Here is a 27,343-nt window from a genome sequence, read left to right as displayed (position 1 = left end):
GTAGCGCTGGAGTAGTTTCTCTATTGTTCACACATCGTAGAGGGAAAAATTTTTGTAATTTTTTATGTGTAAGTTAATGTATGAAAAAACGATTAAAATAAAAAAAATCAATTTTAAAAATGAGACCAATAAACAAATTGTTTGGGATTTGATTCTATTTATTTATGTTATAATAATAACTGTAGAAGCTGGTAGAACTTTATTAAAATAAAATATTTGTTTGAAAGTTAGTAAACAATTTTAAGTTTTTAATGTTATCAATATCTGAAATGTTTTATGTACTTTAGGAACTGACTTAATAACGAAATTCTGTTACAATTTAATACCTGCAGGTATATTTTTACATTACAATGCTAGATTGTTGTACTTGTTTTATTTGTGTAAATAATACATACAACGTATATGAACTAATTACTTACGACTTACACAGTTATTGAATCTGAAATGAATAGTTTCTATGTCATGTCTTCCTTTAAACAATCTGGAATTAATTTTTTTGGCTCATTTCTGAGACTCCTTACGTCATACTGAAGCAAATGTTTCTGTTGTATCTGACTATGAAGAATGCTTTCAAGTGTGGCTATATCAGCTTCATGCTGAAGTTCCACTTGTAACATGTTTTCCTATAATTAAAGAAGATATTACTGAATATTAGTCAATTTTTATATGATTAATGATTATAGTAAAATTATACTTGCCTCTGAAATTGGAACTTGCTCCAAAATTTTTTTAAGCTTAATCTTTTCTCTCTCCAACAGTGTTAGCAGACTTATTTTTTCAGTATTATTTCGGATCAAATTTGTTAAAACAATTAAACCCTCGTTGTAATCTTTGTTTACATCTAAATACCAAAAATGAAATGGTAATTAATAAACTTTCATCAAACAGATTCTACAGTGTTTCAAAAACTTCAATTTACTTTTCATTTCTTCAGAAAAGTTCTTCATAATGTTGCGTACATCAGTTTTGGTATCATAAATCAATCTCTGCAAAACAGTTTCATATAGACTGATTAAGGATACTCTTCGACCAAATTTTTGTATCATTTTCTCTTTGATCTCTAATTCTAATTTGTTATTTTGTGTTTCCATATACTTCAGATCCAACTTTATTCTTTTGAGATGCATCTCATTTTTTCTGGAAAAAGTAAGTAAGATTTTCTTTTTCTTTGACATTGTCGCACATATTATCTCAAACTTACTTCCGTTTTTCTGCCAAATCCAATGTTTCTTTTTGCAGTTCTCCTACTCTAGCATATAGATTTGATAATTCCTTCTTATTAAAAACTACACAGTCTTTCATTTCTGTTATACACCCAGAATCTGATATGTGTTGTAGTTGGTGCATTTTTAATACAACTGTTATATCGATGTCATTTAATTTTTTTTGCTTTTCTAACTATTAAGAGTAGGTAAAATTACATTGACAAATCAATTCCGAAGGTCATATAACATGATATTTTAAAGTACCATAAAAGCTTGTAGATCTGCTTGATTGATTTTCCAATTATTTTCAGTGACCCTTAACATTTTTGTGTCTGTTTCCAATTCCTTGTATAACAATTCTATTTCTTTCTGCTCCTCTCTAATTTGGAATTCATATGCATATCTTTTCTCTCTTGCGGAAAACGCCATTTCATACAATTGTTTATCACACCCTTGTGGACATATACTTTCATCAAGCAGAATATGTCCAGTTTCAGAGTCTACTGTACTATCGGTTTCCTCAGAACTTGTTTCCGATGATTGCGTGACTGTATCCAAGGAACCTAAAATTATAATTCAATTAATAAAATTTATGGAATGACAGTTAAAATAAACGGAAATTAAACGATGAAAATGTCCGGTTATAAAAGAAAGATGTGAACACCGTTTTTGTCTTTTACAGCTGTGTATTTTTTTCTAAATATTTTTTGAAGAAAATCCTGAAATTTGTTTCCAGCCGCGGCTTTTGTAAATTCAGTAGCAATGTCTTTAATTTTTGTATGCAACTTCCGAACCTCTTCTTCTCGAGTCGTAATTTTGACATTTATAGCTTGCATCTGTGAAAATGATGTCCTGTATTATTTAATATCATCAAGTTAGTATTTTTACTTTCACGGCGATAGTTACTTTCAACATTAAAGTGGCACGTTCGTTTGATTTTTGATTAACTTTCTCTTCGAGAGCGTGTTCTGACGCTTCACATTCTCTGAGGATAATAAATTCTTCGTAAAGAGTCAACAAATGTAGATTTATATAAGTGCTTTGATATATAACATCAAGTCGATCTTCTTCTAACTCGTCTAATTCATGTTCTAATTCTTTATAGCTGTCGTTGATATATCGTAAAATACAATCTTGCTCGTATATTTTGCGCCACATTCGATTACGTTTCATTTCCCGTTCCCATGAGGTCTGAGTGGCATCACTTGTGTTCAGATTTCGTATTAAATCGATTTGCGTAGATAAATTATCTTTTATTTTCATTTTCGACGACGAAACAAGAGTGGAGAGGCTTTCTATGTCTTCTCCGACGGTTGTTTTATCATCGCAAAGCAGTACTTCGTATTCTAAATCAAATTGATCTACTGGGAGATCCGTAATTAATGATAGTCTTTGTCGTTTCACTTGTTGTACCTTTTCCGTCATCGATGTGTATTTTTCTAGCTGCAAAAGTAATATTGAAAGAAAGAAATTTTTATTATATTCCAATTCTAAAAAATTATGATGTTTCGAACTATGAAAGTAGTATCGAACGGAAAAAACTTTTTGTTATGTTCCCATTATAAAAAATAATGTCAACTGACCTCCAGTTTATGTTCAGGAAATTCAATATCAAAATTCAATTTTGGAGGCTGTGGCAGAGGCTTTATACTCTTAAATGGAATTTCTGTATGAATTCTTTTAAGCGTTTCCATTAATTTAAGAACTTCTGTCTGCAATCTTTGTTTTTTCAGTTTAGCTGCATTCAACTTTGTATTGAATTGCTCTCGCAAGTCATGCAGCTATGAAAATAATTATTTTTAACATTAATTATCGCAAGAATAGACTGTACGAGTTCATATACCTTGATTCTACAATCTAGAAGTTCCTTATATTTTGAAGCAGCCGTTTGTTTCTTTACTGCTAAATTAAAACCTGTACTTGTCTTCAAATTGTATTCACCGATAGCTCTTTTTGTTTTCTTGACAAACGTTGCATCCTCCATACGACTTTTAGCTAAATTTGGTTTCCTGGCGTGCAATTGTTGCCACTGAAAGTAATATTATATGTTATACATACTGTTTTTACCATAACATCTTTCTATTATAACTTATTTACTTCTTTTTGCCGCCGAATTAAATCTGCTTTTTTCTCTTTATACTTTAATAACATCTGATTAATTTGAATTCCTAATCCAGATGTTAAATCACTGAAATTTTCAGCTAAAAGACCTTCCAAGTATTGTATTTCCTCCTCTTCTGTTTCTTCCCTAACTTCAATTTCTGCTGGTATTATCCTAAAGCCAGATAATAGAGCCATATACACAATGAAAGCAAAATGAATCAAGTAAGTATTTTAACTAATAAAAACATAAAATTAGCGTGAAAAACATAACGCAGCAGCTATTTCTATTTGGGTAGGATTATGCAATTCTATTTGTCTTCTCTGGAAATAATTTAAATTTACGCAATTTTGTAATCATGTGTAAAAAAAAACATACTTCTCTATTCGTTGTTGTTCTTCAAAATGTTTCATTATCTCTATATGTTTTGAAACGTTATCAATATTCAGTTTCAGTTCTCTTACAGAATGTACTGTTTTATCCTCATTCCTAAATTCAATAATATATTTCAGTAAATATAGTATAAATATTAATGAAAATAATAAAAATGCTTACAATATACTGCAAACTGCAAATGGTAAATGTGTAATAGGTGTAACGAAATGATCCATTAACTTTTGTAATCCTAATTTACTTTTTTCTATGTGAAATTCTAACTTTCCCTGAGTCAAGGCCATTTGTGCTTTCAAGTACTGTTCTAAATCTTCTACAATTCTAGGATCCAATTCGAACTGTGTTATTCGCTGTGATGGCAGGAGACTTAAGTTCCTAGTTTTACAAAATAAAATAAATAGTCGTAGAATAATTTTCATTTTATAATTATTATTTAAATAAAGGAAATGATGAAACCTGTTAGTAATTTGGACATATTCTTCTACTAAACCACGTATAATTAGTAACATCTCTTCCTTTTTCTTTTCTGCCACAGAGATAATTCGATTTTGTTCCATTTGCGTAATTACTTCTTCCAAGCTTGGATAGTCGATATCTTCGATGTCTTCAACATTTTTGGGCTATAATTATACAAATAATTAAAAAGATACATACTTTACGTCAATCAGCTGAAAAGTATCAATTCAAGAATGAACTTACCAGAGGCAAGGAATGTTGTTCAACTGGTATCTTCAGACTATCATCCAGTACATCAGTGTTGATTATAAAAGAAAATATATTTCCATCATGACCACAAGTCAACAACATTTTCTTATCGTAACTCAGTAATATTTTCGAAATGTGTCCATTGTAAGGATCATGTATAGGAAGAATCCAATAATCCGAGAAATTTAATGGATCTTCATCGTTCATCTTGCATACATAGAGTTCTCCATATTGTGTTCCGAGGAATAAGTATTCCCTATTATTGCTATGAAAAAAGATACTATTAATTTGATATAACACAGAGGAACAGTCAATCTGTTGCCAGGGATTTAAGAATCGATTTTGAGTAATTTAGTGATCTTGATCCTGAAAATGCCATTATTTTTTCTTGATTGGCTCTAATTTTTTAGATATGTGTATGTCTTAAATGTTTATGCAAAATAAGGAAAAAAAATAAAACAGTAATTTCTATGATTCTGAATTACCTTTAGTCATAAAATGCTATAAGAGACAGGATAATTACATAGAAAGTTATGAAAAAAAAATGCGCAATCACTTCCATGAAATTCACCCCTGAAACAAAATAAAATCACTTATTTTATTCTTTACTTTCGAAATCACTACCCCGAAAGTAAATAAATTTCACAAGGGGGTTTTGGGAAGAGGATAAGTAACAAAAAAGAAAAAGTAATAGGTATTTCAAATCGACACAAATGCAACAGTTTCGATTATTTTGAAAATCGTAGCCAATTGAGCTAAAACGAAAATATAATGTCAAATCAGGATCCTCGAGTACTCTGAAACCGATCTTAAATCCCTGACACCAAGAATAAAATTTTTTTGTGATCTCCAGTGTAATCTTTCTTCTTTTAAAATATTTTTATATGACCGTACTAAAAAAGGCAATTTTGAATCTCTGTGTCTTCAGCATGTACGATTATTCTACTCCTAATTGGTTTAGTGCCTTTCATTCTTCCAGACAGTGGACGTGGGTATTCATACACATATCCCGCATCAAAACCAGCCACAAATAACCACATATTTCCATTGGTACCGTATTGAGCTACTAAAATCCTGTTCGGAATTTCTGGAATATAGATTTCCGGAAGGATCAACTTTTCTTCCTCAAATTCCGCTTAGAAAAGAAATAAAGCACTATAAATAATCATAAATATGAATTCAGTTACTTTCGTAAAAATTATTAGATGTACAAATCAGTAATCCAAATTTTTCTGGGAAATCCAAGGTTTATTTTAAAAGAAAGCGAAACAGATTCATCATTCAAAGTAATCGTCATTACTTTGTATAACTTTAAGCCATCTTTCAAGCAGTTGACGAATTCCATTTCGAAAAAATGCCGTATCTATGGATATGATGAAGTTGTTCCGTCATTTCTGTATTTTATCCTCTGGTTGCAAGTGCATATCAGACAAAAGTGTGGTAGCATCCATTGGAACAAAGAATAATCAGAAGGAGCAATGTCAGGTGAATATGCCGGGTGCTGTATAGCATCCCAATCAAGATTCATTACGTCTTTCATATTAGAAGCAACATGTGGCCTAGTGTTGTTATACAAAAACTTCACCCGACGTTCTCCTTTGCTACTATAGGGGCGTTTTCGTTCTAATCAATCCACAGTAACTGTTTTACCTAGTTTCAGTAACTCATAAATTATGCCTTTAATATTTCATCAAATGCAGAACCCGTTTTCCATCCTTTTGGATCTCTCCCATCTGATGTAAACGTTTCGAAATGGTTTATTGCGTTACCTCCAACTGGCTTTACAAGTTGTTTTTACGTTGTCTTAGAAGTCATTGATTTTATTATTAATTTTGTAATTACTTACGAAAAATTGGATTATTCATTTGTACACCTAATAGAAATGAGTTATTACCAAGAAATGCTTCGTCATCAATTATAATATGAGGATTTTCTACTATCAGTTGTTCAATTTCTTTCTTTTTTTCTGCAATTCGTCTCTCTTTTTCTTTTTCATATTCTTTTTTCAGCATTTCTCTTTGTATCAATGATTTCACTGACTCAAACTTAAATATTACAAGCTTACACTTGACTAGTTCATAAGAAGTTGTCGTGTATGATTGAGGTTCTGTAGGTAATTCTACTTCCACACAATCTCCTTTCAAACACCCAATTAACAACGTTGCTTCCTAATCAAATCAAATTCTATTATCATTTGTTGAATTCCAGTAAAATACCATTGTAATGCTTGTATTTACTTCTTGTAAATTCCATGTCATACAAGTAACAGGTGATGGAACATTTATGTAACCAATAGGTTCAATATTAGGATAAGAATCAGTGGAATGTATACCAAATACAAAAACAGTAGCATCCTCGCTGCCCGTTACTAATAAACTAAAAAGAAATTGTGTTTCTTAATGATAGTACAGTCATTAAGACTCATGCAAAACATACCTACATGAAATATTAAAACACATTACGGTAACTGGCATTGAATGTGGTTTTAAATGTTGTATCAGTCTTGTATAGTCTCCCTTTATATTATTTTCTACACTCGCTGTCTTTATTGCTATTGTTATCATTCGAATAACGCCACTTTGAAAAGCACACACAAGCGTGGAGCCTGTTTTTTCACTCTAAAAGTTTTCCGAATATTAACATTCTTCTGGATAACATAAAAATAAGAAAGATAATATTCACCTCACATGGTAACCAAATTACTTGACTACCATTATCGCGAAATGTATAAACAAGTACTAATTTCTTTTCGATGTAATTATAAACATGCAACTGGCCATGTTTGTCAAGTGTAGCAACAAATGGTCCCCAATCTGCTGCATCCATATCGACTACAGGACCAGCATGACATGTAAATATTTTTTTTTGCAATTGGTCTTTTTTATTGGTGCAGAGATCAAGTAACCATATTCCACCGTTTCCATCCTGTCAAATATATCTGTAGATAATAATGTCAGATACTCTAAGGATATAGCATATTTACCTGGGCGTACCAAATCGTTTTATCTGGATCATCTGGTGATTGTTTTTGAATGCTCATGAGCATTGCATCTTTTTGAAAATGCGCCTCCCCTTCTGTAATATGAAATTCATATATTGGTTGTAATTCAAGAAACTGTTCTCCACTAGGAAGATCAGCATGATCAATAGTGTCATAAAACCAAAATCGTATCCATCCGTCCATTCCTGTTCAAAATATATATAGAAGATTACAATTTACTTCATATGTTTTCTGACTAATCATCATATGTGAATTATATCATTACCAACTGAAATAAGTTCTCCGTTGATATATTCAAACTGAGTAATATAATTAATGTGAGCTGGCTCGTTATTCTTTCTACAAGCTTCGAGTTTAATTAAATTTTCATCCCACAAAAGAATGTTACCCCATTCGCATCCTGAAATTACCTGGAACATACAAAAATGTAGTGTAATGTTGAAATTTTCTCTGAAAATCTTTTAGCATATTCTCTTACTGTTTCATTGGGCATTGGATGAATTGCGATGATATCGGAGATCTCTGTCTTTCCAAATTTACCAGTTTGGCCTTTAAGTTTTAACCCAGTAAATGTTTTGGACACTTTCCAAAATTTAATATGTCCTGATCCACTAGACGTTAGTTGTCCAGGAATATATTTAGAAAATGTTACATTGTATACATCTTGAACGTAAGATTTACATTGCAGAATAATTGTTGACACCTTCCAATTCCAAAGAGAGATATAATGGTCAGGTTCACCACCTTGCGATATTAATAATAAACCATCAGGGCTATAATCAAAACATGTAATTTTATTTTAACATCATAAATAATGTTTAAATATATTTACTGCATAATTGTCTACCTGTAAGCCAAATGAAAATAGCGATTAGTTGTTCCTCCTTTTAAAATAGCTATAATTTTCATAGAAGGCCAGCTGTAAATAGTTATTACTGGATTTATTCCATTTTCTGCGACAGCAAAATGTTCAGTAACAGGATTTTTCTACAAAGTTATTGTGAAATTCATAAATTCTTATCGACTTTAAGATAACTTAATATAATTTAAGGAAACAGGTACTCACAGATATATGACCAATACCTCCACCCATAGAACCTCTTTTAAATGAAATTCTATTGTCTACTACGTTAAAAAAGTGAATCAAATTGCCAGAAGCAAAAGCAATAGTATCTGTATCGATCACGCATAGGTTGAAATTTTTTTGACAATCATATGCATAAGAATGACTATATGGCATTAAGAAATCATATGGTCTCAAATGTAAACAAAAGGTTACACACAAAAATATTACAAAGAGGATACAAAAACTCTAAAAAGTTTTGTGTTATGGTGCCATTTTTTGGTTTTCTGGCTATGAAGGAATATTCTTCAATATATTTCAAATCTGACGTTTGTTCCCTATAACTGTCTGTTCCCTCTCCATTTTCGTATTCGTGCAAGTCAGAATTAGTTTGCAAAATTTCTTCATTATCTAGATTCTCATCCAAATCTTGATCATTTTCAAATTCAACTTTACCACCGTCAGCCATTTTACTTTCATAGGCAATTTCGCATGTATTAATACTCAATACAAGCCCAAGAAACCTATAAAAAGTAAAATCTAAATGTTTGTGCAACAGTTTTAATTAATTTTTATGACTTTTCATAATTAATCGTTAAAATATACAGACTTCTTATAATATTTATAAATTATAACGTGACTTAATTTGTAGTCTTGATAACCCAGGGGCGGCAACAAATGTCACTGAATCTCGTGTGTTGTTCTTGCTGTTAAGCAACTGTCAACTGTACGAGTACTAGTGTCACTTCTCGCATTAAAAATAACTCAGTCATGGCAAGTAGTTAATGAAACACTGATATATTTCACTATTTATTTGTAATATTAGAAATTATATTTCGTTAATACCATTTATCAATTCTATTGAAGAATTATTATAAAATTTCTAAAATGATTTATAATTCGATCACAGATTCGCTTTATTCTCATTCAAAACAGAGCTGGAAAGACCAGGCTAGCTAAGTGGTATATGAATTTTGACGATGATGAAAAACAGAAATTAATAGAGGAGGTTCACGCAGTGGTGACTGTCCGTGATGCTAAGCACACCAACTTTGTTGAGGTAATATTCATTCAGTAACTTCAGTGATGTTACAAAAAACTTAATCTTTTATGTTTTAGTTTCGTAACTTCAAGATTGTATATAGGAGATATGCTGGTTTGTATTTCTGCATTTGTGTCGATGTCAACGATAATAATTTGTGTTATCTAGAAGCAATACACAATTTTGTTGAAGTATTAAATGAGTATTTCCATAATGTATGTGAATTGGACTTGGTTTTTAATTTTTATAAGGTATATTTAAGTTTTAAATATATAAATATATAATTAGGCTATGGATGTTTATGCGAGTTCACATTTTTGTACACACTAATTTCCATAAATAGTCATGAAAGAGGATCTGATTTTTTCTACTGCAGTTTTTTAAAGATAACTAGAAAAATTTAAGTTTCCTTGATTATCACTGAATTCACTTCTTTATAGTGTATTCCATATTTATATTAGCCAAACATGCATAAAATCTGTAGTCTAATTGCAATAAATGTAGTCATATTCATCATGAGGATCATTTGCAGGTATATACAGTTGTAGATGAAATGTTTTTAGCAGGTGAAATAAGGGAAACCAGTCAAACAAAAGTGCTAAAACAACTTTTAATGTTAAATTCGTTAGAATAAAAATATTCAATTTATTTTGCTGTATTTATCAAGTACATCATAAAGATGTAAAAAATAAATCATGTTATGAATAAAAAAATGTATTTAATCAGACCTTCGTGTTGTATCTATCTTGGCTAATTAACCTGTGGGATTTTATAACTCAATTCGTACAACTTATAACTACACTAATTGCAATGTGAGAATACCGATGTAATGTCCTATTAGTGTATCAATATGAATTTATTGATATTTTTCGGTATTTCAACTTGTTTATTTTATTATATATTTTATAAGCTAAGTATAAAATTAAAAAAAAATAACTAGAATCTAAAATTGTTTAAATATTTAAAATTTTCACATATCGAATTTTCTATTATATAACTGTTCGATTTCAATTAGTCGAAGTTTGATAATCGATTTATCGAAGATTTAAGTTATCGAACTCTGTTTTGCACGCGAATTTCACTGAAGTACATCTTTGCGGAAGTAAAATTTTAATTTTATCTATAAATGGATGAGAAATGATATAAACTTTAAATTAGTGTTTTTAGTCTTGTTGAAACTGTGCAAAAATAAGTGATGGTTGGTTTTAATAGCACGAATCTATTCGCTATGGATGCTAAAACCACATCGACCGTGTTTATATAAATTATTATTAGTGTTTATAATCTCGTAGTAGTATAGAGTCTATAATACTTTGGAATAACGGTGGCATTGGAAATTTGTGAAGTATTGTTTTTATTATTTACATAATGAGAAAAAATTAACAACTCAAGAGAAAGAAAAATAATGATACATAGAAGTTTCCTATTACAATGGATTTTAGTAGTGATATTTACAATCACTATTATTTACCTAAAAATGAAACTAAGTTTCCTGGAGGATCACTACAAATTATTGCGTACACGTGATTATAGAGGATGTAATTTTATTAATTTGTAACATCAAGAACATCATCCTTTTAATATTTCATTTTGTTAAAGGTGATGGAATAACATAGGTATCGTATCATACTTCTAGACAATGCCATCGCACAGGACCAAAACAATGTACAAGCTGGGCTTGAAATCAACGAGCAATCTTATAAATCATCAGCTTTTGATGATCTTGTTATCATCTACAACAGGGTACCAAAAACAGCATCCACCAGTTTCGTAGGTTTGGTCTATGATCTATGCAAACAAAATAAATATCATGTTTTACACATTAACGTCACCAACAATATGCATACTCTTACTCTCCCTAATCAGGTAATATGGTAGTTTTATATTTCTATAAATTTGCATTTCGTTAGAAATAATACTTAACTATATATTTAAAAATTCTAGATTCAGTTTGCAAATAATGTAAGTGAATGGACTGTGAAGAAACCAGCATTTTATCATGGTCATATGGCATATTTAAATTTTGAAAAGTAAGTAAATAAAGGTATTTGTTATTAGACTGTGAATATTTATGTAAATATTAACCTTTAAAGATCAATTTATAGAAACTGAAATTGAGTAGAAACTTGTCCATGGTACCAAATGTTCTGATGGGTTCTAAATAAAATAAAAACCATGTTAAAACCTATAAATTGATTCTAGATAAATGAAAATACATAAATGCATAAAATCAACAGTCTACTTATTGTAAATGATTTATGTTTTCTTATAGCCTTAAATTAAGTTTCTATTTTAAGGTTTGGAGTAAGAAAAACGCCTTTATACATAAATCTTCTGCGCAAACCTTTAGATAGGTTTGTTTCTTATTATTATTTTTTAAGATATGGAGATAATTTCAGACCACATTTAATTAGAAGAAAACATGGTGATACAAAGGTCAGTACACATCAGTTACAATTTATATTCATTGTATAGGTATTATATAGTTTTATTTATTTCTAGACATTTGATGAATGTATTGATGCTGGTCAACCAGATTGCGATCCTGATAATATGTGGTTACAAATACCTTTTTTATGTGGTCACGATCCCGCATGTTGGTAAGAAATAATAAAACGTTGTCTTTATAATAATTGTTTATCAATATTGAATTAAGTATGATTTAACAGGGAAATTGGAAATAGTTGGGCATTAGAAGAAGCAAAGAGAAATCTGCAAAAACACTATCTTCTTGTAGGAGTGACGGAGGAACTAACAGAATTTGTTGAAATTTTACAGATTGTACTTCCACGGTTTTTTAAAGGAGCATACAACTCTTTTTTACATAGTGAGGAAACAAAGATCTAATGAAATCTACTTGGCTTTATAAAGTATGTACTTATGAGTTCACAATGTTTCAGATAATAAATCACACTTACGTCAGACTACTCAGAAAATAAATCCGCGACCTGAAACTGTAGATAAAATACAAAAATCTGTCGTTTGGAAAATGGAGAATGAATTGTATAATTTTGCTTTGACGCATTTTCATGCGGTAAAGAATCGTCTCATAAATGCCTCTCCTCAAGATGTAAATCAGCGATTTATGTATGAGAAAATACGACCAAAATAAACTTACTTTCTTAAATAAACACAGTTTTCTATAGTATTTTTTGTACAAAATTAAACAAATTTGTAAAAGTATTAAGCATGGAAAAGTGTATATTTCAAGGACGTATAAACAATGAGACAGTTTATTAATTAGATGCCAGTTTTTTACAAATTTAAGGAGTGTCAGCAGGTTTTAGGGCAAACATATAAACTGGATATAATCCACGTGGAAATTTATGTTGTTGTTCTTCTTTAATACAAATTAAATTAGACTTCTCAAATATACGATAAAATTCAGATAGTGGACGTGTTACAGAAGAATCCTTTGTATCAACTTCTAAATTTTTAGAAGTTGTTACATTTTCTTTAACTATTATTAAACCATTAGGCCTTAAACCCATCCTACAAAAATTTTAATCAATGATTAATCACTCATATTTTTATATATTGGAATCATGAATACTTACAAACAATTTTTAAAGAATTCTACTAAATGATCCTCCCTTAAGTGACCCAAAACCCATTGACACCAAATGACATCATATTTCTTTGTGGTAAAGTGAAAGTTTTGGAGTCCTTGAAAGGTTATTTAATTAACTAAATATCCTTGGAATAATTAACAGAGCGATTAAAAATTACCATTGGAATAATAGTTGCCAATTCTTGTAGAATAGTTTTTCAAGTATGTTTTAGCAACCTCTAGAAATTTTGAATTTTGTTCTACTAAATCAACACGTTTAAAATGATTTAATAATAGATTCTTAGTTATTCTTCCTATGCCTGCACCGCAGTCCAATGCATAGGTTTTTGATGGTGCATACTTTGACTGGAATTAAATAAAAATTATTACTAGTATATTTGAATGTTAATGATTATACAATGTATAGATCATCACACCTCAAGTATAGCCTTTAAAAAAATTGCTGAACCCTTAGTATCTGTTTGAGAAATGAATCCAAATCCACCAAGCATTCCATCCACAGTTGGTGGAATGTGTTCCCAATATTTTGCAGCTGCAGTGTAAAAATCATTTTCTTCGTCTACATTTTCTTCTCTTTCCATTTTTAACGTTGATAAATTACATTCACTACTAAATTCGAATGTCAATCATTAAAAAATGGAAAAAATATATCGCAGATGTGCCATGTGTCTTATTACAATAACAATTTCTACATAAACTTCTACATAAACAGGTTAATTTTATATTCGATAAAATGTTTATTACAATAAGAGAATAAGTATACAGTCTTTATCGAATAAAAAATTTTAATAGAACGCTCTCTCTCAAAACCCTCGTTTCATAAAAGTTAACTCTGATCAACTCTGAAATTAACATTTAGACAAAAATAACAAATACATTACTATCGATACTTAACAGGATCGATTTCAAAATATCGATGTACATACTACATTTAACAACTCCATTTTGTCGATACATCGACGATAAATCGATTATCGCTTCTGAACTTGTATCAGCAAAATTGTATTAAACTAAAATGTATAAATAATAAGATTAATAATACACATTAGGAAGCTATAATTTATTTTTTATTCATATTATTAACTATAAAACATTAAAGTAGAATTTACACTGCGTATAATCAAGGGTACATACTATGGCGAAACTATACGCATTCACTCGTCAGTTTGGTTAGGATAAAATCGATGTCAGTCGTTGTTGGCCAGTTACTCCGGAGTCATGGCAGAAGTAAGGCTTTATGATTCAACGATTTGTAGATTATGCGCGGAAAATAATGGAAACGGAGAATTGCTCTACACGGGAGACAACGAGGATCCAGATTTGAGTTCCATGGTCAATCGGTACTTGCCGCTCAAGGTACGAGTCTTCGAAACATCAGTCTCCAACTTGACTTCCTGCTTTCTGTACAAATACTACACGAATCAAATATCCAATGTATCTTTCTGACGCTTTTCAGACAGTTCTTCGCCTTATTTTTATGTTGCAAAAATATATTATTTTATGAAGAAATTTGTTTCGTGCTCTCATTAAGAATGTAGTTGTTGGTAAATTATTTCGCACGATAATAAATCTTCTAGTTGCACTTGTAAATTAATATGGAATCCCTTATGCTGCTGTGTATTGCTCCAAAACTTCCATTGACTTTATTGTATATACTTATCTGTGTCAATGGTTGATTGCAATAAATTTTAATCAGAAATATACATAATCTCGAATTGTGAACTATGATTCTTGTGACTGTAAATGAGAAAATACGGTAAGTATATATACATTATGCATCTCCTTTGAAGGTTATGATGCTATAAAATACTTTTGGTGAGAGATATAGTGTGAACATAAAATCAACCTTAAGCTAAAGTACTTGGTACTCAGTTTTGAACACTGGAACGAACGAATTGACAGATACAGTAAATCTTCGATTAATGCGCAAAACTTGGAACCACTTTGGAACAGTTATCGTAGAGGTTTAATGTTTCCATAACTCATAAATTTCAGTCTGAGCCTCGACAGTTTATTTTTGTAGTTTGCAGGAAGCCAACAAAGATTACTTGCCTATGTACTGGTAAGACCAGACTAATGCAATGATGAAACTTTAACTTTTTATTTTTATTAATAAACATTTTAACATATTGGTGAGATTTTTCCGATTAAAACAATACCGAATACAATATAATTTGGATCATATTTACTTATTTCATGCTAACTCATTTTCTCTATAATCTGTATCTCATAAATTACAAATGAGTCAAATTATATCCTGTTTGATACAATTGTTATCAGAAAAATGTCACCAACATGTTAATAAAATTTTCATTACCAAAGAACCAAAAGTAAAAAAGTTTCATCATTGCTTTAGCATTGTCTCACCAATACACTATGAAGATGTATTCTCATACTACTAAGAACTCCCTAGTAGTGGAGATGAAGCAGAAGCATTTAATGTAGAGATTTTTCACGTCTACAGTATATTGTTTCTGCTGCCTATCATTTTTGTTATAATGTAATTGTTTAAATTTAAGATCCAAGACGATGGTAAGCTACCACGTACTATATGCCCTGGTTGTAATATTCAACTGGAGGCAACAATCCAGTTCTTTGAATTATTGGTGGATGGTCAAAGGAAAATTCGTGAGATGTGGAAGCATCAGGTAGAACATCAGCGTAAAGTCGAACGAGAACGACTTCGTGCTGGGAAAGAAAATGCGGAAGCAGTAACAGATGCATCAGAATTAGATAACATTTCACAATATAATGAAGAAGATCAATTTGAACAACAGATCATAATAAAAAGTATTATTTTAAACATAATACTCTAATTAAATACTTTAGAAAGATCATTAATCGTTCACATTTTATTCTGTAGTAATGGCAGATGGTTCTATGTATGCTGCGGAGCATGAAATGAGTTTGCAAATGGAAGGATTGAGTAAACCAAAACGAAAGAGAGGACGACCACCGAAAACGCATATAGAAAACATATCTATGGTTTGTAAATATAATATTTTCGTGTTACATATAATATTTCAAACATTAAATTTTAGGAACTAACGAAAGAAGAGGTAATGGAAGGTGGAAGTCAAGAGGAAGAAGACAAGCAAGAAGAAGAAATAGACGATATAGACGGAGATGGAAGACGTCGTAGGAAGCGTAAGGTTCCCAAAAGGTACTTGCTAAAAGCAAAATAGATCAGTGTAATTATTGTCATTTTTATAACAGCGTATGGAATGGCTTAGATACATGGAAGCAGTTCAAGGCAAGGAATTAGAAAGAATATATAAAGAGGAGGGGGTAATTGATGAAGAAGATGATGAAGAGCCTGATAACTTTGAAGACTCTGAGGAACAATTAAATATGTCTGTTCCTGATAGTCAAGAAGGTAAGTACCAATGAAATTACGCAACAAAGCAATTTACTTCAGCAATTTATTCTGTAAAAAATTACATATTACAGAAATAATTGGTCATTTGGAATCTGAAGAAGGAAAAGATCTTGGAGAATTAGTGATAGTAAATCGAGGACGGGGACGCGGTCGACCAAAGGTACGTCGTAGAAAAAATAAATTCACATGTCAACTCTGTGGTCGAGGCTTCTTGCAACGTAGCAGATATATTATACATAAGTAAGCAAAAATTTTAATGCATACCATTGAAACACTTGATAAATGTTGAATTAATTAAACTAACATTAAGATGTAATTACAATTAACAATTAAAACGTCTTTTACAATCAGGAGTTTCCATAAAGGAATAAAATACGAGTGTTCGGAGTGCAAAAAGTTATTCACAAGCAAAGAGAATTTGGGACTGCATCAGAAAACAAGTCATCATACTGGAGATGGAGACAGTGAAAGTGTTGAACACAATATACAAGATTCTACCTCTAAATTGAACCACCCTTCATCTGAAGAGGATGATAAAGTGACAAACATCCTCGAACCCATTTTATCGGAAGAACAGCATGTAAAAAAACTATCAAGTATGTCCGATAATGCTCAAAAAACTTTATCATGTGAACAGTGTGACGAGTCATTTGAAACTATACAGTCTCATGATTTACACGTAAAAATGGTTCACGAGTGTAAAGAACTGTATCTTTGTACTATTTGTAATAAGAGTTTTACACAACAATCAGTTTTGAAAACTCACATGTTAATACACGAGGTAAGTTAGTAAAAAAATGAAAGAATTGTTAAATCCTTTTGTACAGAGATGCGATGAACCTTTTTTTTTTTACTGTTGTCTTTTAGAAAAATAAATTGGAAAAGGAATATCCTTGTGATATTTGCGGTAAAGTTCTGAATCATCCCAGCTCTGTAGTATATCACAAAGAAGCAGAACACAATAACGGTCGACGCTTTGTTTGCAACAAGTGTGGAAAGAGTTTCAAGCATAAGCAGTTGTTGCAACGCCATCAGCTCGTACATTCCGATGATCGACCCTACATTTGTAAATCCTGCAATGCCAGTTTCAAAACAAAAGCAAATCTAATTAACCACCAATCTACGCACACCGGGGAGAAAAAGTACTTCTGTGAAATTTGTGGACAACAATTCGCCCATAAAACTAGCCTTACATTGCATTACAGGTTGTTGTATGGACAGGAATATTCAATTTAAATAATTATACTAAGAAATATAAATACTGACAAATAATTTTACATTTAGGTGGCACACAGGTCACAAACCATATACATGCGAAGTATGCCATAAAAGTTTTTCACAAAATGGAAATCTACAAGAACACATGCGGATACATACAGGCGAAAAACCTTATTGTTGCGATTATTGCGGAAGAAAATTTACAACTTCGTCGCAATTTAAACTTCACGTTAAACGACACACTGGCGAACGTCCTTGGAAATGCGAATTTTGTGCGAAATGCTTTTTACACAAAGATACTTGGAAGTGTCATGTACGTAGGCATAAAGGAGAACGTCCTTTTCAATGTGCTCACTGCGATCGTGGTTTCACAGAACAGTGGGCTTTGAAGAAACATCTTCGTCTTCACACTGGTATCTCTTTTTTTTACTAATTTCTTAATTTTTTCACTAATGTATTATAAGTAGTTAACATAGTTAATACATTTACATTTGTTTAATCTTTACTTTATATTTTGTTTTCCAATTGTGTTTTATACTTTCCTGTGTAACAGGAGAGAAACCTTACTCCTGTGACGTTTGTGGAAAAGCATTCGCAGATTGTTCGAATTTAACGAAGCATAAAAAGGTAAGAAATAAAAATTTATTTGTAGATCACAGGTAGTTTCTTGAAAATCTCACATTTCAAATCTTGGAGCTTGAAAGCATTCCTAACACAATTCAGGTGCTACAGAAATATTTTTCATTGTTCCTTTATGTAACTTTTAGCAGCTACTTCATAAGGTATTCAGTCTTGGTGTAGTCTGCATTTATAGCATATACGATTATCTAATATTGTACGTTGTAAAACGTTTAATAATGTTGATTGAAACTTTTATTTCACGTTAAATCTAATAGAATCCTTACTAGGGTGAACGAATCTAAGTCAACAAAAAAATTGTCTTTGTATAAAAATTGGTAGTCTGTTCGTTACAAAAATCTTACAAATTTATTGGTAAGTTATACAAAATAAAAGTTTCATAAATGTATAATGGAAAGTAAGGAAATATTTCTGTTTCACTAGTAATTGATACAGGGATACGTTATTCAGCGCCATTTCGAAGTTTCAGGAGCTATTCTACAGGTCATTAGTATTTTGCTCACTTTTGATGTGCCTCGTTTATTATTCACGGATGACAAACAAATGACGGAGATTTTCTTGAACTTAGGATATATTGATAAAATTTAATATTAGAGTATTGTTATCGAGTTGATTTTAGGTACACAGGGAGACGAAAATTTCTACAATTGGTGAAGTTGAAGGATCTCCAATTGGTGAAGTTTGGCAGATTTTACCAAGTTCTCAGGAATCTGATGAACATTCGTTGACTGATCAAATGGCTCAAGTTATTGCAACAGACGATGCATCGGGAGATGGTATTCAACAGATTATTTATGTTTCATACCAAGATCCAGATGATCCTAATCAGTCTCGAACTTTACATTTCGGTAAAAACAAAAAATGATTTACTTATACACAATTACTTAATAATTAATTAATTTTATAAAGCTTTTAGTTCGCAGTTTCTTTTATCTGTATTATGCATTTCATTTTTAATGTAGTTGATGCTGGAATGATAAGAAATAAGGAGGAAAAGGGAAACACGAATCAGTCGTTGCCTCATTTAAATGTCGAGAACAGTGGAATACTTTCTAATCCTTCTCATAATAATAGTAGTAATAATTCAAATGAAAGAATGAATGTAGAACTTTCAGAATCCGATCTCCAATTGCAGGTAAAAATTAACGAGATGTTAAATATTTTTAAAATTAAAAACAAAAATATGTGTAAGCATTATATTTACAGATTACAGACGAAGAAGGTAATCCAATCCCTCTATCGATTCAAGATGCTCGACAACTTTTATCTCAAAGTCAGTTTGTTAACCAACTTAATGATGGTCAAGAAATTAGAGTTCATCCTGCAGTAATTACAGATGAATTGGCAGCACCGTTAAATGTTCATGTTAATCAGGATTCTGGTATCAAGGGTGTAGATACTGGAAACACAGAGGAAGTGAAAGTAAAAAGTATTTCAAGTGTGCAAGCAGACGCAGAAGCAATCGTAAAAGCATTAGAGGTAACGTTATTAAATAAATATATTCTAACGAATATAATAGTGTAATAGTCAGTTTAGTTACTATTTTCCTAGAAAACATAAATTAATCATCATCTCTAATCCAGTCAGTAAAGTAGTAGCATAAATGATTGTTTTCATATTAAATTTCAATACTTTACTAAATTTGAATATTTCACTTAAGAAACAGAAAAAATACAGTAAATGAAATAAAGAGTCTGTCAATAAATATTTATTAGAACATTTCTATAAATGAAATGCATTATGTTGTTTCTATTTGCTATTTAATATTTACACAAATCATGACTGTAGTAATAACTTATCAAATATCTAACAGCTTTATACAGAAAGCGTCGAATTAAATTGACAAATTTTAATATTTAATGAAAGAAATTAACCGACAATATATAACACCCAATAAGAAGACAGTTTACAGAAAGCCTTCAAAGCTAATTCCTTTGACTTGCCTTAATGAAATCTACGAATCAGTAAATTGTTGAAGTTCTTATGTTATTATTTATAAATGTGTACACTCACTTATATATGTGTACATAATTGAATATATGCAATAGGATGAAAATACGGATGCAAATACAGTCGCAACAATTAATCAAATGGAAGAATCGGAGCAACCAGGGATCGCCGAAAATGAACAAGCGATCGAATTCACAACACAAGATGGTCAGAAAGTTCGTTTAGTTACTTCTTATCATGTCGATCCAATACAACTTGCCTCCGAGTACCTGACTATTGTATAAAATTTGAAAATCGTACATCCATATGAATCATTTTTTCAATACTTTATATTTAATTCTTATAAATATTGTTTACATAGATTCATATGATAAATTAATTGTAAAGAAAAACGCTTTGATTTTAGAAATTGTAGAATATAAATATTAATTAATAAATGAATTAAATCGTTTGAAATGATTATACGTAAGGTTTCACTAATAATAAACCTTAAAGATGTTTGTTAGTTTTTCTAATTTTCATATTCAGTGTATTAAAAATATACAAAACTCATTATTTAGTGAACATATTTATGCTTGTTTATTTATTAAAACATCTAAATTACACCCATTAATTTCCGATAAACCAGCGTCTTTGCAAAGTTGATACATTTCTTTTAAATGTTTAAGATTTTCAACAGCATGATCGCTTCTCAACAACTCTGTTTTCAGAGAAGAACCAACTATATCTTTATATCCAATCAATTTTGTTCCAACTTCCAGTGTGTTCACCCATATTGTATTTTTTAAGTGTAGATTTACCTGCGTATCCAATATTGACTCGTGATCATTTTGTTATAACAATAAAGTACAGAAGAAAATATAATTTACCGTTCCAATTACGTAAGACCTTTCGTCAATATTTTCTTTAAACCATTGAAATACAGCGTCAATTGCGCAATGATTCCAAACATATTCATTGTCATATGGAGCTATGCCAGCAAGAAATACTTCTATTACTTGTGTTGGATACTTTCTAAATTCTTCTGGCATGTGTAACAATCTATATACCTATCGTAAACGAAAAATATATTATACTCTGATTACTTTTCATTGTCTCGTTATATTCTATTACACCACGTACATTCACTTTTGTTAGAAGTACACCATTGTCAATACATCTTACATCTGCATACTTTGGTTTATCGGTCTTGTCTTCTCTCTCGATATGTAAAATTTGTACTCTTTTAAAACTGTCTACTGGTTCCTCTAGACCACATATACTTCCCACATCTATTGTCTCACATCTTCTCCTATACATCGAAATAAAAATAAAAAATATATCAGCACTAATCTTTAAAAAAAGTTATAATTTATGAACCTGTTATCTACGCATGAATAGAACTCTTGAATTTTCATAGTAATTTGCATGTATTCTACATTTGAGAATTCGATTTCTTCCAATGTATCGTGTTTAATGTACGATATAATCCTAGCAGAAATTTGTGTGACACTGTGTATGCTGACTACTCTAAACTTTACTTTGTCGAATCTAAAACAACAACAGAAAATCATATGTAGAGAAAAATACTTTGTCAAACTTGAAAATTTAATTTTTAGCTTACATTCGAATATCTATAGTTGGTGTATCGATTTCTGAAATAATTCTATGTCTCAGCGCACAAGAGTATTTTTTATGACAAAATCCCCATAACTTCATATTATTGCACATAGGATAATTTTCTTTGTTTTTCTCTAACATTGCTTCTGTATGCTAACAAATGTTAGATATATTATTGAAAATAATGAAAAATTAACTTAACTTGTGTCTTCTACTATTCTTTATAAATACCTCAATGGTGTCTAATATATTCCTAGGAATTACAACATTCATACGTTGCAGTATGCTTATTATACTCAAAAATTGTATATCGCTATTTTCATCCACTATAATAGATACTTTACATCTGGGCTTTTGCTTAAAAAAATGTAATCAAATAATTATATTCAATCAAATAAATTTAAACTTTTTATGAGATTGTAACGTACCTCCTGCAAACTATCGTAAAGTGTTGAGAAACGAAAGTTGAATTGCGTCTTCCAGCGTAGGGAGATTGAATAATGTATTAACCACATTGCATTTGTAATATTTAATTCTGACAAGACTTCGTCTGTACATATAAGAACTGGATAGGAATCATTTACACAAGCGTCCCAATATTGTTTAATACCTGTATTAAAACAAAAAAACTTTAGATGATAGTATACTAATGATATGACGAAGACTTGTATTATCCCACCTTGTAAATGAACAAAATTCGTATTATCATGTACTAAAAGAATGTCTTTATTGGACTGTTCTAAAACTTTGTGTAAGGTTTTAGCCTCATCACTGTCTGTACACACTATTATAGTTCTCAATGTAGAACATTTGTTGCCCAATAAGTCTGTAAAACAATTTATGATTATTATTACAATAGTAATAAAATAATGACAGAAAGCTATAACAAAATTTTAAGTTTACCTAAAACTTTTTTATCTTTACTTTTTGTATTCACTATGTACATTTTTGGGTGTACAGATTTAAAAACTGTAGCTTCTATGAAAGATGCTACACATATGTATGGATAGTCCATTAAAATAGTTGCCAGTTTTTTAATTTGCGGCGTCCAATGTTTTGCAGTCACTATAATTTGTAATGTTACATTCGCATGTTTTAATTCTCTGTTACAAATAATTTTATGTTTCTTAAACAATTTGCCGATCTAAAAAAAGAAGGTGAATTTAATATTTATGTGAACAAACGTTTTACACTTTTATAGGGGAAGAGGAAAAATTTACAGAGTCAAAGTATTTTTCCAAAATAACATCACCATCGTCCAAAATTAAGCATCGAAGATTTTCAAAATTCAACAATTTTCTGTTTTCATCCATAAAACGTGTTATAAATCTTGGCGTGGATACTAAAATCTGACATCCATTAAACATTTCAGCCTGAAAAGTGTTCACTTAAATGTATTTCCCTGTACTCAGTTTAGAAATATTGCTTCAGAAGTTTACCTACCACTAATGATCTCTCTGATTTACCATTAATTGCAGCAACACATCTAATAGTTTTGTAGTTTTGTAAAAATTCTGTACACAAGGAAGAAACTTCCAATACTTCAGACGAAGACGAGCATAATATTAATGCAACTGGATTCACACCTTGTGGAAGCTATTTTAAATTTTAAAAGCTTTAAAAATAAATTTTACAGATACCAGTATTTTATAGCTAATGTTCTTCTTGCACAATAAGATTAATATAATCAAATGTTTAAAATTTATAGGAAAATAAAAAATCAATATAATTTTCATAATTGCATTAAAGGCAAATATAAACATAATTTTAAATATTAATGTGAATAAGTTACTTCAAAAATAATAATAGTACATTTAGCTTTGAAGCCAGGAGTCCACAGACAGCAAGTACGTATCCATAAGTTTTACCAGATTTTGCTGCTCCAATTGCTATTACATCTAAACCGTTTTTTATTGCAGGTAAAATATATGACTGAATTTTCGTTGGACTGGACGAGTTTATCAGTGATTTCCAAGCCTAGAAAGGATAATATCCAATAACTTTAACCATCTGGAATGTCTGTTTTTTTTTTGGAGAACTGAAAGAACTTCATGTACAGAAGTTGTAAAATACTAAGGGGGCCATATCATGCCGGTAGTAATTTCGTTGTGGGTGGACGGTATTCAGAAATTTCAAGGTCACCTCTGTTTTTTTTAAGTGGAATACTATACTTTCATCCTCAGTAGAATAGCGGATGTTTAAATGATCTCAACGACCTGTAATACAAGGTCATCCTATATTAAGTAATGAAGTAAAAGGACGACTTTTATGTCATAGGTAATGTTCGAAATAGTGTCTGTTTGCATCGATGCAACATTGCAAATGACAAATTGCTAAAGTCTCTTATGACGTGAGAATCGTGTTTTACTCTATTACTTAATATCGAATGACCTGATATTATAGGTCGTTTAAATCGCTTAAACAACCTATTCCACTTCAGATAAAAAAGTATAGGTGGCCGATTAAAAAAATTGAGATGACTTTGAAATTTCCGAAAACCCTCCACTCACAAAAACATTACTAACATTTTATGGCCTCCTCGACACCATACGACTTTTGTAAACAAAGTTTTTTCATATCTCTAAAAATTCTGGCGATTTTTGAAAAGTGGTCAAAATTAATGAACCACCCTGTACATTAGTTTCATCGAATCTAATAATAATGCTATTGCCAATTTATACCTTATGTATTTCAGTAGGGAATCTTAGATCTGAAATTGTACCCAAGCATTCATATTTGTTTCTGCCATAAATTAATACTTTTTCTTTCCCTTTTCTTAGGTCACTATGCGATCGCTGTTTTACTTTAAACTTATTTCGCGTTCTTATATAACTGTTGTAAAGGACACAAATTAACTAATTAGAAATATATAATCAATTACTCGTGCTTATTAACGAACCTTTCATTATGTATATCGAATTCATGTTCTCTTTTGTACTCTTTCAAAATATTCATATAATATATAGTCTCATCATTTACCACTTCTTTATGTAATTTTTCGCAGTTCTTAGGATCTTCTATAAATTTCATTATGTCTGTATAAATATTAAATAAGAATTACAAATACATTGGAAAAGTAATATATTAATTAAGCATTAATAAGTTAACGAGGAAAGTTATTAATTCACCTTCTTGTATGTAAATGGCATGATTATTGAGAATTAAAGCTTCGCTTAATCTTATTAGAGTGTCTTCGATATTCAGATAAAATTCGCCATACTGTCTACCACACTCATCGGATGCTAAGTGATCAAAATAAATTGCACTGGATGCAACAATTAATTCCTTTGTGTACTGAACTGCTGATTCACTCCATTCCTGTAATACCCTTTAGACACATATATTAACATCACTGATCTCAAAGAGATAAACCAATTAATAATTGTTACATTAGGCTGAACGGGAAGTTTTTGCATTTTCTGTTGGATGTCACTATAGCATCATATTATATAATTCATTAGTAGCATTTTTATTTTTATTATCTCATTCAGTATTCTAACAGGTACTTTCTTAAATATGCATTCTGAAATCATCCAACGTCATAATTTTCTATTATAATATTTGAATACACATGGATATATTTTTTATTGTAGATTTTAGTATTGTCAGTTAAATGTTAGTGGCTTTAATAAATAGAAAAAACTGTATAATATTTAGTTACAGGTCTTCAATGTATAAAGTTCATTTTACTCAAAATAACATTAAGTGGACACTCATCCTTCTTTCCCTGTACCCTTCAAATATAGATGATGTAAGGTGACAATTGTCGTAACTGATGACATTATTATTAGAAAACACATGAAAGAAGTGTAATACATTTTGAACATACATTGTTAAAATACTCCATTGTGTCTAACAACAAAAAATGCAGAAATCATCCATTCAACTCGAAACAAATTTCTATTATACATACAGAAGTGAAGTGTTCCCTTCTACTGATGAGTTATGCTTTAGCACAGTAGGTAAAACATTATATAAACCAACAGTAGAACTCAAATATTCTTCTACAATCAAGCCAGTTGAAGATATAAAAAAATCATCTCTATGCAATTCAACTGATATTCCATAATCGGATAAAAAAACATTATATATATTTTCTGTATCATTCAAAACATTACTAATAATTCCTCGACATAACCAGGCAGGAAGATTAACATTTTTAAATTTATCACATACTATAATCACCTAAAAACAAAATGAAAAATAAGCAAATAAAACAAATTTTATTTGTATGTCCAATTTAAAAAATTGTAACATAAACAAGTGAATTTATTATGATTGTAACTTAGTTAAAGTAATATACACATAATTAATTGAAGTGCTCATTAAAAAACTCTTTCACTGTAATTTGTAATGCATAGATTCATATTGTCCTTTGTAATTTTATTCTTACATCTCCGATCTTTGGTTCTGCGTGATTTGTGTCTTTATTAAATATTCCTCTCTTTCTTAGCAATAATAATTTATTATTAATCAAATTTAATTTCTTTTCATAGTCTTTGCGTTTGCAGATTCTTATAAAATATGGTGTTAGAATGTTTGTTACTTTAATTGCCACTGCAGTCGAAGGTAAGATAATACCTGCAAACCATAAAATAGCACGAGTAAGTAGTGTAATAGATTTATAGATCATGTTATGATCTATAAAAAAAAACAGAACCACATTCATAAGAAAATTAAAAAAGATTTAACCTTTGCTATCAAAACTTTCATTCTTCATTTTAATATTTTCCAGTCGTAATTGTTGTGTAGCAAAAACAAACGAATTTTGCTCTTCTATGTCTTTTTAACGGTACGAAATATTAGTTTCATTTAATTTTAAATATTGTCGTCATCTCACAAAGAGAATCTAAATTAATTAAGAATTAAATTAAGTATTTAACTTATGTACTACTTTACTGATATGTATACATAAATACATTTATAGTAATAAATATATATACAATATTGCATACTTGTAAAGATAAGTTTTTATTACATACGTCTAATTTTTAAAAAGTTTTGCGTGCAAGCACATCGCAGCAGAGCCAAACCAAACACCCAACACTGTAACCTATACTTGGGAGCTCATAAGAGGCCTTCCAATTAAATTCGTCGATGACAAAGAGAGCGAAAGGACACCTGAGAGCAAGTGAAATAGAGCGATAACAAAGTAGTCACGTGGCAATGACGTTATGACATACGGTACGCCTTGCAATGCTAACAATTGGCCGGCGATATCCATTCTTTCTTCTAGTCTATGCTGTTCGGCTTATTGGGACTCAGCAACTTATCAACTCCCAACTGTACTTATTTCATACGTACTGTACGATACGATGAATGTGACACCATGTAACTTGACAGTAAACAAACGGTGAGGTGGTGAGGAACCTATTTATTTATATAAAGTTGTTTAAGGTGTTTGATACTAAATACATAAAGTTTCATGCAAAAAGAATGTCTTTGGTAAAATATTTCTTTGTATCTTATATTTGATC

The 27,343-nt window shown here is 30.4% G+C and overlaps 6 protein-coding genes across 7 annotated transcripts; 3 read left to right on the top strand and 3 right to left on the bottom strand.

Annotated features, from left to right (window-relative positions):
- Window positions 1-455: 455 nt before the first annotated feature.
- On the bottom strand, window positions 456-8,937 carry LOC107187452. The gene is made up of 25 exons (XM_015575556.1): window positions 8,711-8,937; window positions 8,472-8,634; window positions 8,253-8,392; window positions 7,884-8,178; window positions 7,671-7,815; window positions 7,388-7,590; window positions 7,087-7,329; window positions 6,841-7,022; window positions 6,642-6,780; window positions 6,299-6,572; window positions 5,299-5,539; window positions 4,399-4,669; window positions 4,156-4,319; window positions 3,862-4,074; window positions 3,685-3,795; window positions 3,303-3,480; window positions 3,049-3,234; window positions 2,789-2,986; window positions 2,112-2,648; window positions 1,870-2,041; window positions 1,470-1,768; window positions 1,202-1,398; window positions 920-1,137; window positions 699-841; window positions 456-623 (listed from the first exon to the last, which is right to left on the bottom strand). Exons 1-25 carry the CDS (start codon window positions 8,935-8,937, stop codon window positions 456-458), a joined length of 5,307 nt encoding a protein of 1,768 aa, XP_015431042.1.
- Window positions 8,938-9,160: 223 nt separating this feature from the next.
- LOC107187538 (AP-2 complex subunit sigma) lies at window positions 9,161-10,147 on the top strand. The gene is made up of 4 exons (XM_015575661.1): window positions 9,161-9,242; window positions 9,379-9,528; window positions 9,588-9,761; window positions 10,043-10,147. The coding sequence occupies exons 1-4, from the start codon at window positions 9,240-9,242 to the stop codon at window positions 10,142-10,144; spliced, it is 429 nt and encodes a 142-aa protein (XP_015431147.1). The 5' UTR covers window positions 9,161-9,239; the 3' UTR covers window positions 10,145-10,147.
- Window positions 10,148-10,863: 716 nt separating this feature from the next.
- On the top strand, window positions 10,864-12,622 carry LOC107187551 (heparin sulfate O-sulfotransferase-like). 2 transcript variants are annotated; one of them, XM_015575675.1, is made up of 7 exons: window positions 10,864-11,027; window positions 11,147-11,376; window positions 11,455-11,540; window positions 11,808-11,946; window positions 12,013-12,110; window positions 12,180-12,337; window positions 12,411-12,622. In XM_015575675.1, the coding sequence occupies exons 1-7, from the start codon at window positions 10,916-10,918 to the stop codon at window positions 12,620-12,622; spliced, it is 1,035 nt and encodes a 344-aa protein (XP_015431161.1). In that variant the 5' UTR covers window positions 10,864-10,915. The 2 variants fall into 2 exon arrangements, with proteins under 2 accessions (XP_015431161.1, XP_015431160.1); XM_015575674.1 differs by having other exon boundaries at window positions 10,864-11,048.
- A 106-nt stretch (window positions 12,623-12,728) lies between these two features.
- On the bottom strand, window positions 12,729-14,301 carry LOC107187450 (N-terminal Xaa-Pro-Lys N-methyltransferase 1). The gene is made up of 5 exons (XM_015575555.1): window positions 14,291-14,301; window positions 13,498-13,690; window positions 13,240-13,426; window positions 13,068-13,176; window positions 12,729-13,002 (listed from the first exon to the last, which is right to left on the bottom strand). The coding sequence occupies exons 1-5, from the start codon at window positions 14,299-14,301 to the stop codon at window positions 12,774-12,776; spliced, it is 729 nt and encodes a 242-aa protein (XP_015431041.1). The 3' UTR covers window positions 12,729-12,773.
- Window positions 14,300-20,551, top strand: LOC107187520 (zinc finger and SCAN domain-containing protein 2-like). Its single transcript, XM_015575638.1, has 14 exons — window positions 14,300-14,437; window positions 15,601-15,871; window positions 15,945-16,066; window positions 16,123-16,244; window positions 16,315-16,457; window positions 16,532-16,700; window positions 16,812-17,241; window positions 17,328-17,665; window positions 17,745-18,091; window positions 18,232-18,305; window positions 18,937-19,165; window positions 19,280-19,452; window positions 19,524-19,796; window positions 20,366-20,551. The coding sequence occupies exons 1-14, from the start codon at window positions 14,300-14,302 to the stop codon at window positions 20,549-20,551; spliced, it is 3,015 nt and encodes a 1,004-aa protein (XP_015431124.1).
- A 285-nt stretch (window positions 20,552-20,836) lies between these two features.
- Window positions 20,837-26,695, bottom strand: LOC107187449 (putative ATP-dependent RNA helicase TDRD12). The gene is made up of 18 exons (XM_015575554.1): window positions 26,559-26,695; window positions 26,260-26,447; window positions 25,780-26,051; window positions 24,995-25,194; window positions 24,766-24,901; window positions 24,548-24,698; window positions 23,679-23,843; window positions 23,310-23,462; window positions 23,087-23,239; window positions 22,770-23,010; window positions 22,546-22,692; window positions 22,295-22,476; window positions 22,098-22,223; window positions 21,871-22,019; window positions 21,627-21,797; window positions 21,390-21,558; window positions 21,137-21,316; window positions 20,837-21,067 (listed from the first exon to the last, which is right to left on the bottom strand). Exons 1-18 carry the CDS (start codon window positions 26,584-26,586, stop codon window positions 20,837-20,839), a joined length of 3,042 nt encoding a protein of 1,013 aa, XP_015431040.1. The 5' UTR covers window positions 26,587-26,695.
- Between the last annotated feature and the right edge of the window lie 648 nt (window positions 26,696-27,343).

Source organism: Dufourea novaeangliae, unplaced genomic scaffold, assembly GCF_001272555.1.
Source record: "Dufourea novaeangliae isolate 0120121106 unplaced genomic scaffold, ASM127255v1 scaffold89, whole genome shotgun sequence".
Taxonomy (NCBI): domain Eukaryota; kingdom Metazoa; phylum Arthropoda; class Insecta; order Hymenoptera; family Halictidae; genus Dufourea; species Dufourea novaeangliae.
This window is presented reverse-complemented; position numbering and strand designations above follow the sequence as displayed.

Coding starts and splice junctions, on each gene's coding strand:
- LOC107187452 (XM_015575556.1), bottom strand. CDS start 8,937: ATGGCTGACGGTGGTAAAGTTGAATTTGAAAATGATCAAGATTTGGAT. Junction 7,023..7,086: donor TAATTTGGTTACCATGTGAG/GTGAATATTATC, acceptor GAAAACTTTTAG/AGTGAAAAAACAGGCTCCAC. Junction 624..698: donor AGCAAGTTCCAATTTCAGAG/GCAAGTATAATT, acceptor CTTTAATTATAG/GAAAACATGTTACAAGTGGA.
- LOC107187538 (XM_015575661.1), top strand. Junction 9,529..9,587: donor AGCACACCAACTTTGTTGAG/GTAATATTCATT, acceptor TTTATGTTTTAG/TTTCGTAACTTCAAGATTGT. Junction 9,762..10,042: donor TGGTTTTTAATTTTTATAAG/GTATATTTAAGT, acceptor GATCATTTGCAG/GTATATACAGTTGTAGATGA.
- LOC107187551 (XM_015575674.1), top strand. CDS start 10,916: ATGATACATAGAAGTTTCCTATTACAATGGATTTTAGTAGTGATATTT. Junction 11,541..11,807: donor GCATATTTAAATTTTGAAAA/GTAAGTAAATAA, acceptor TTCTATTTTAAG/GTTTGGAGTAAGAAAAACGC. Junction 12,111..12,179: donor GGTCACGATCCCGCATGTTG/GTAAGAAATAAT, acceptor ATGATTTAACAG/GGAAATTGGAAATAGTTGGG.
- LOC107187520 (XM_015575638.1), top strand. CDS start 14,300: ATGGCAGAAGTAAGGCTTTATGATTCAACGATTTGTAGATTATGCGCG. Junction 14,438..15,600: donor ATCGGTACTTGCCGCTCAAG/GTACGAGTCTTC, acceptor TTTAAATTTAAG/ATCCAAGACGATGGTAAGCT. Junction 16,701..16,811: donor AGCAGATATATTATACATAA/GTAAGCAAAAAT, acceptor TTTTACAATCAG/GAGTTTCCATAAAGGAATAA.
- LOC107187450 (XM_015575555.1), bottom strand. Junction 13,427..13,497: donor TTTTAAAGGCTATACTTGAG/GTGTGATGATCT, acceptor ATTTAATTCCAG/TCAAAGTATGCACCATCAAA. Junction 13,003..13,067: donor GAATTCTTTAAAAATTGTTT/GTAAGTATTCAT, acceptor AAATTTTTGTAG/GATGGGTTTAAGGCCTAATG.
- LOC107187449 (XM_015575554.1), bottom strand. CDS start 26,586: ATGAAGAATGAAAGTTTTGATAGCAAAG. Junction 22,693..22,769: donor TAAAGATAAAAAAGTTTTAG/GTAAACTTAAAA, acceptor ATTGTTTTACAG/ACTTATTGGGCAACAAATGT. Junction 21,317..21,389: donor TACTTCTAACAAAAGTGAAT/GTACGTGGTGTA, acceptor CGTTTACGATAG/GTATATAGATTGTTACACAT.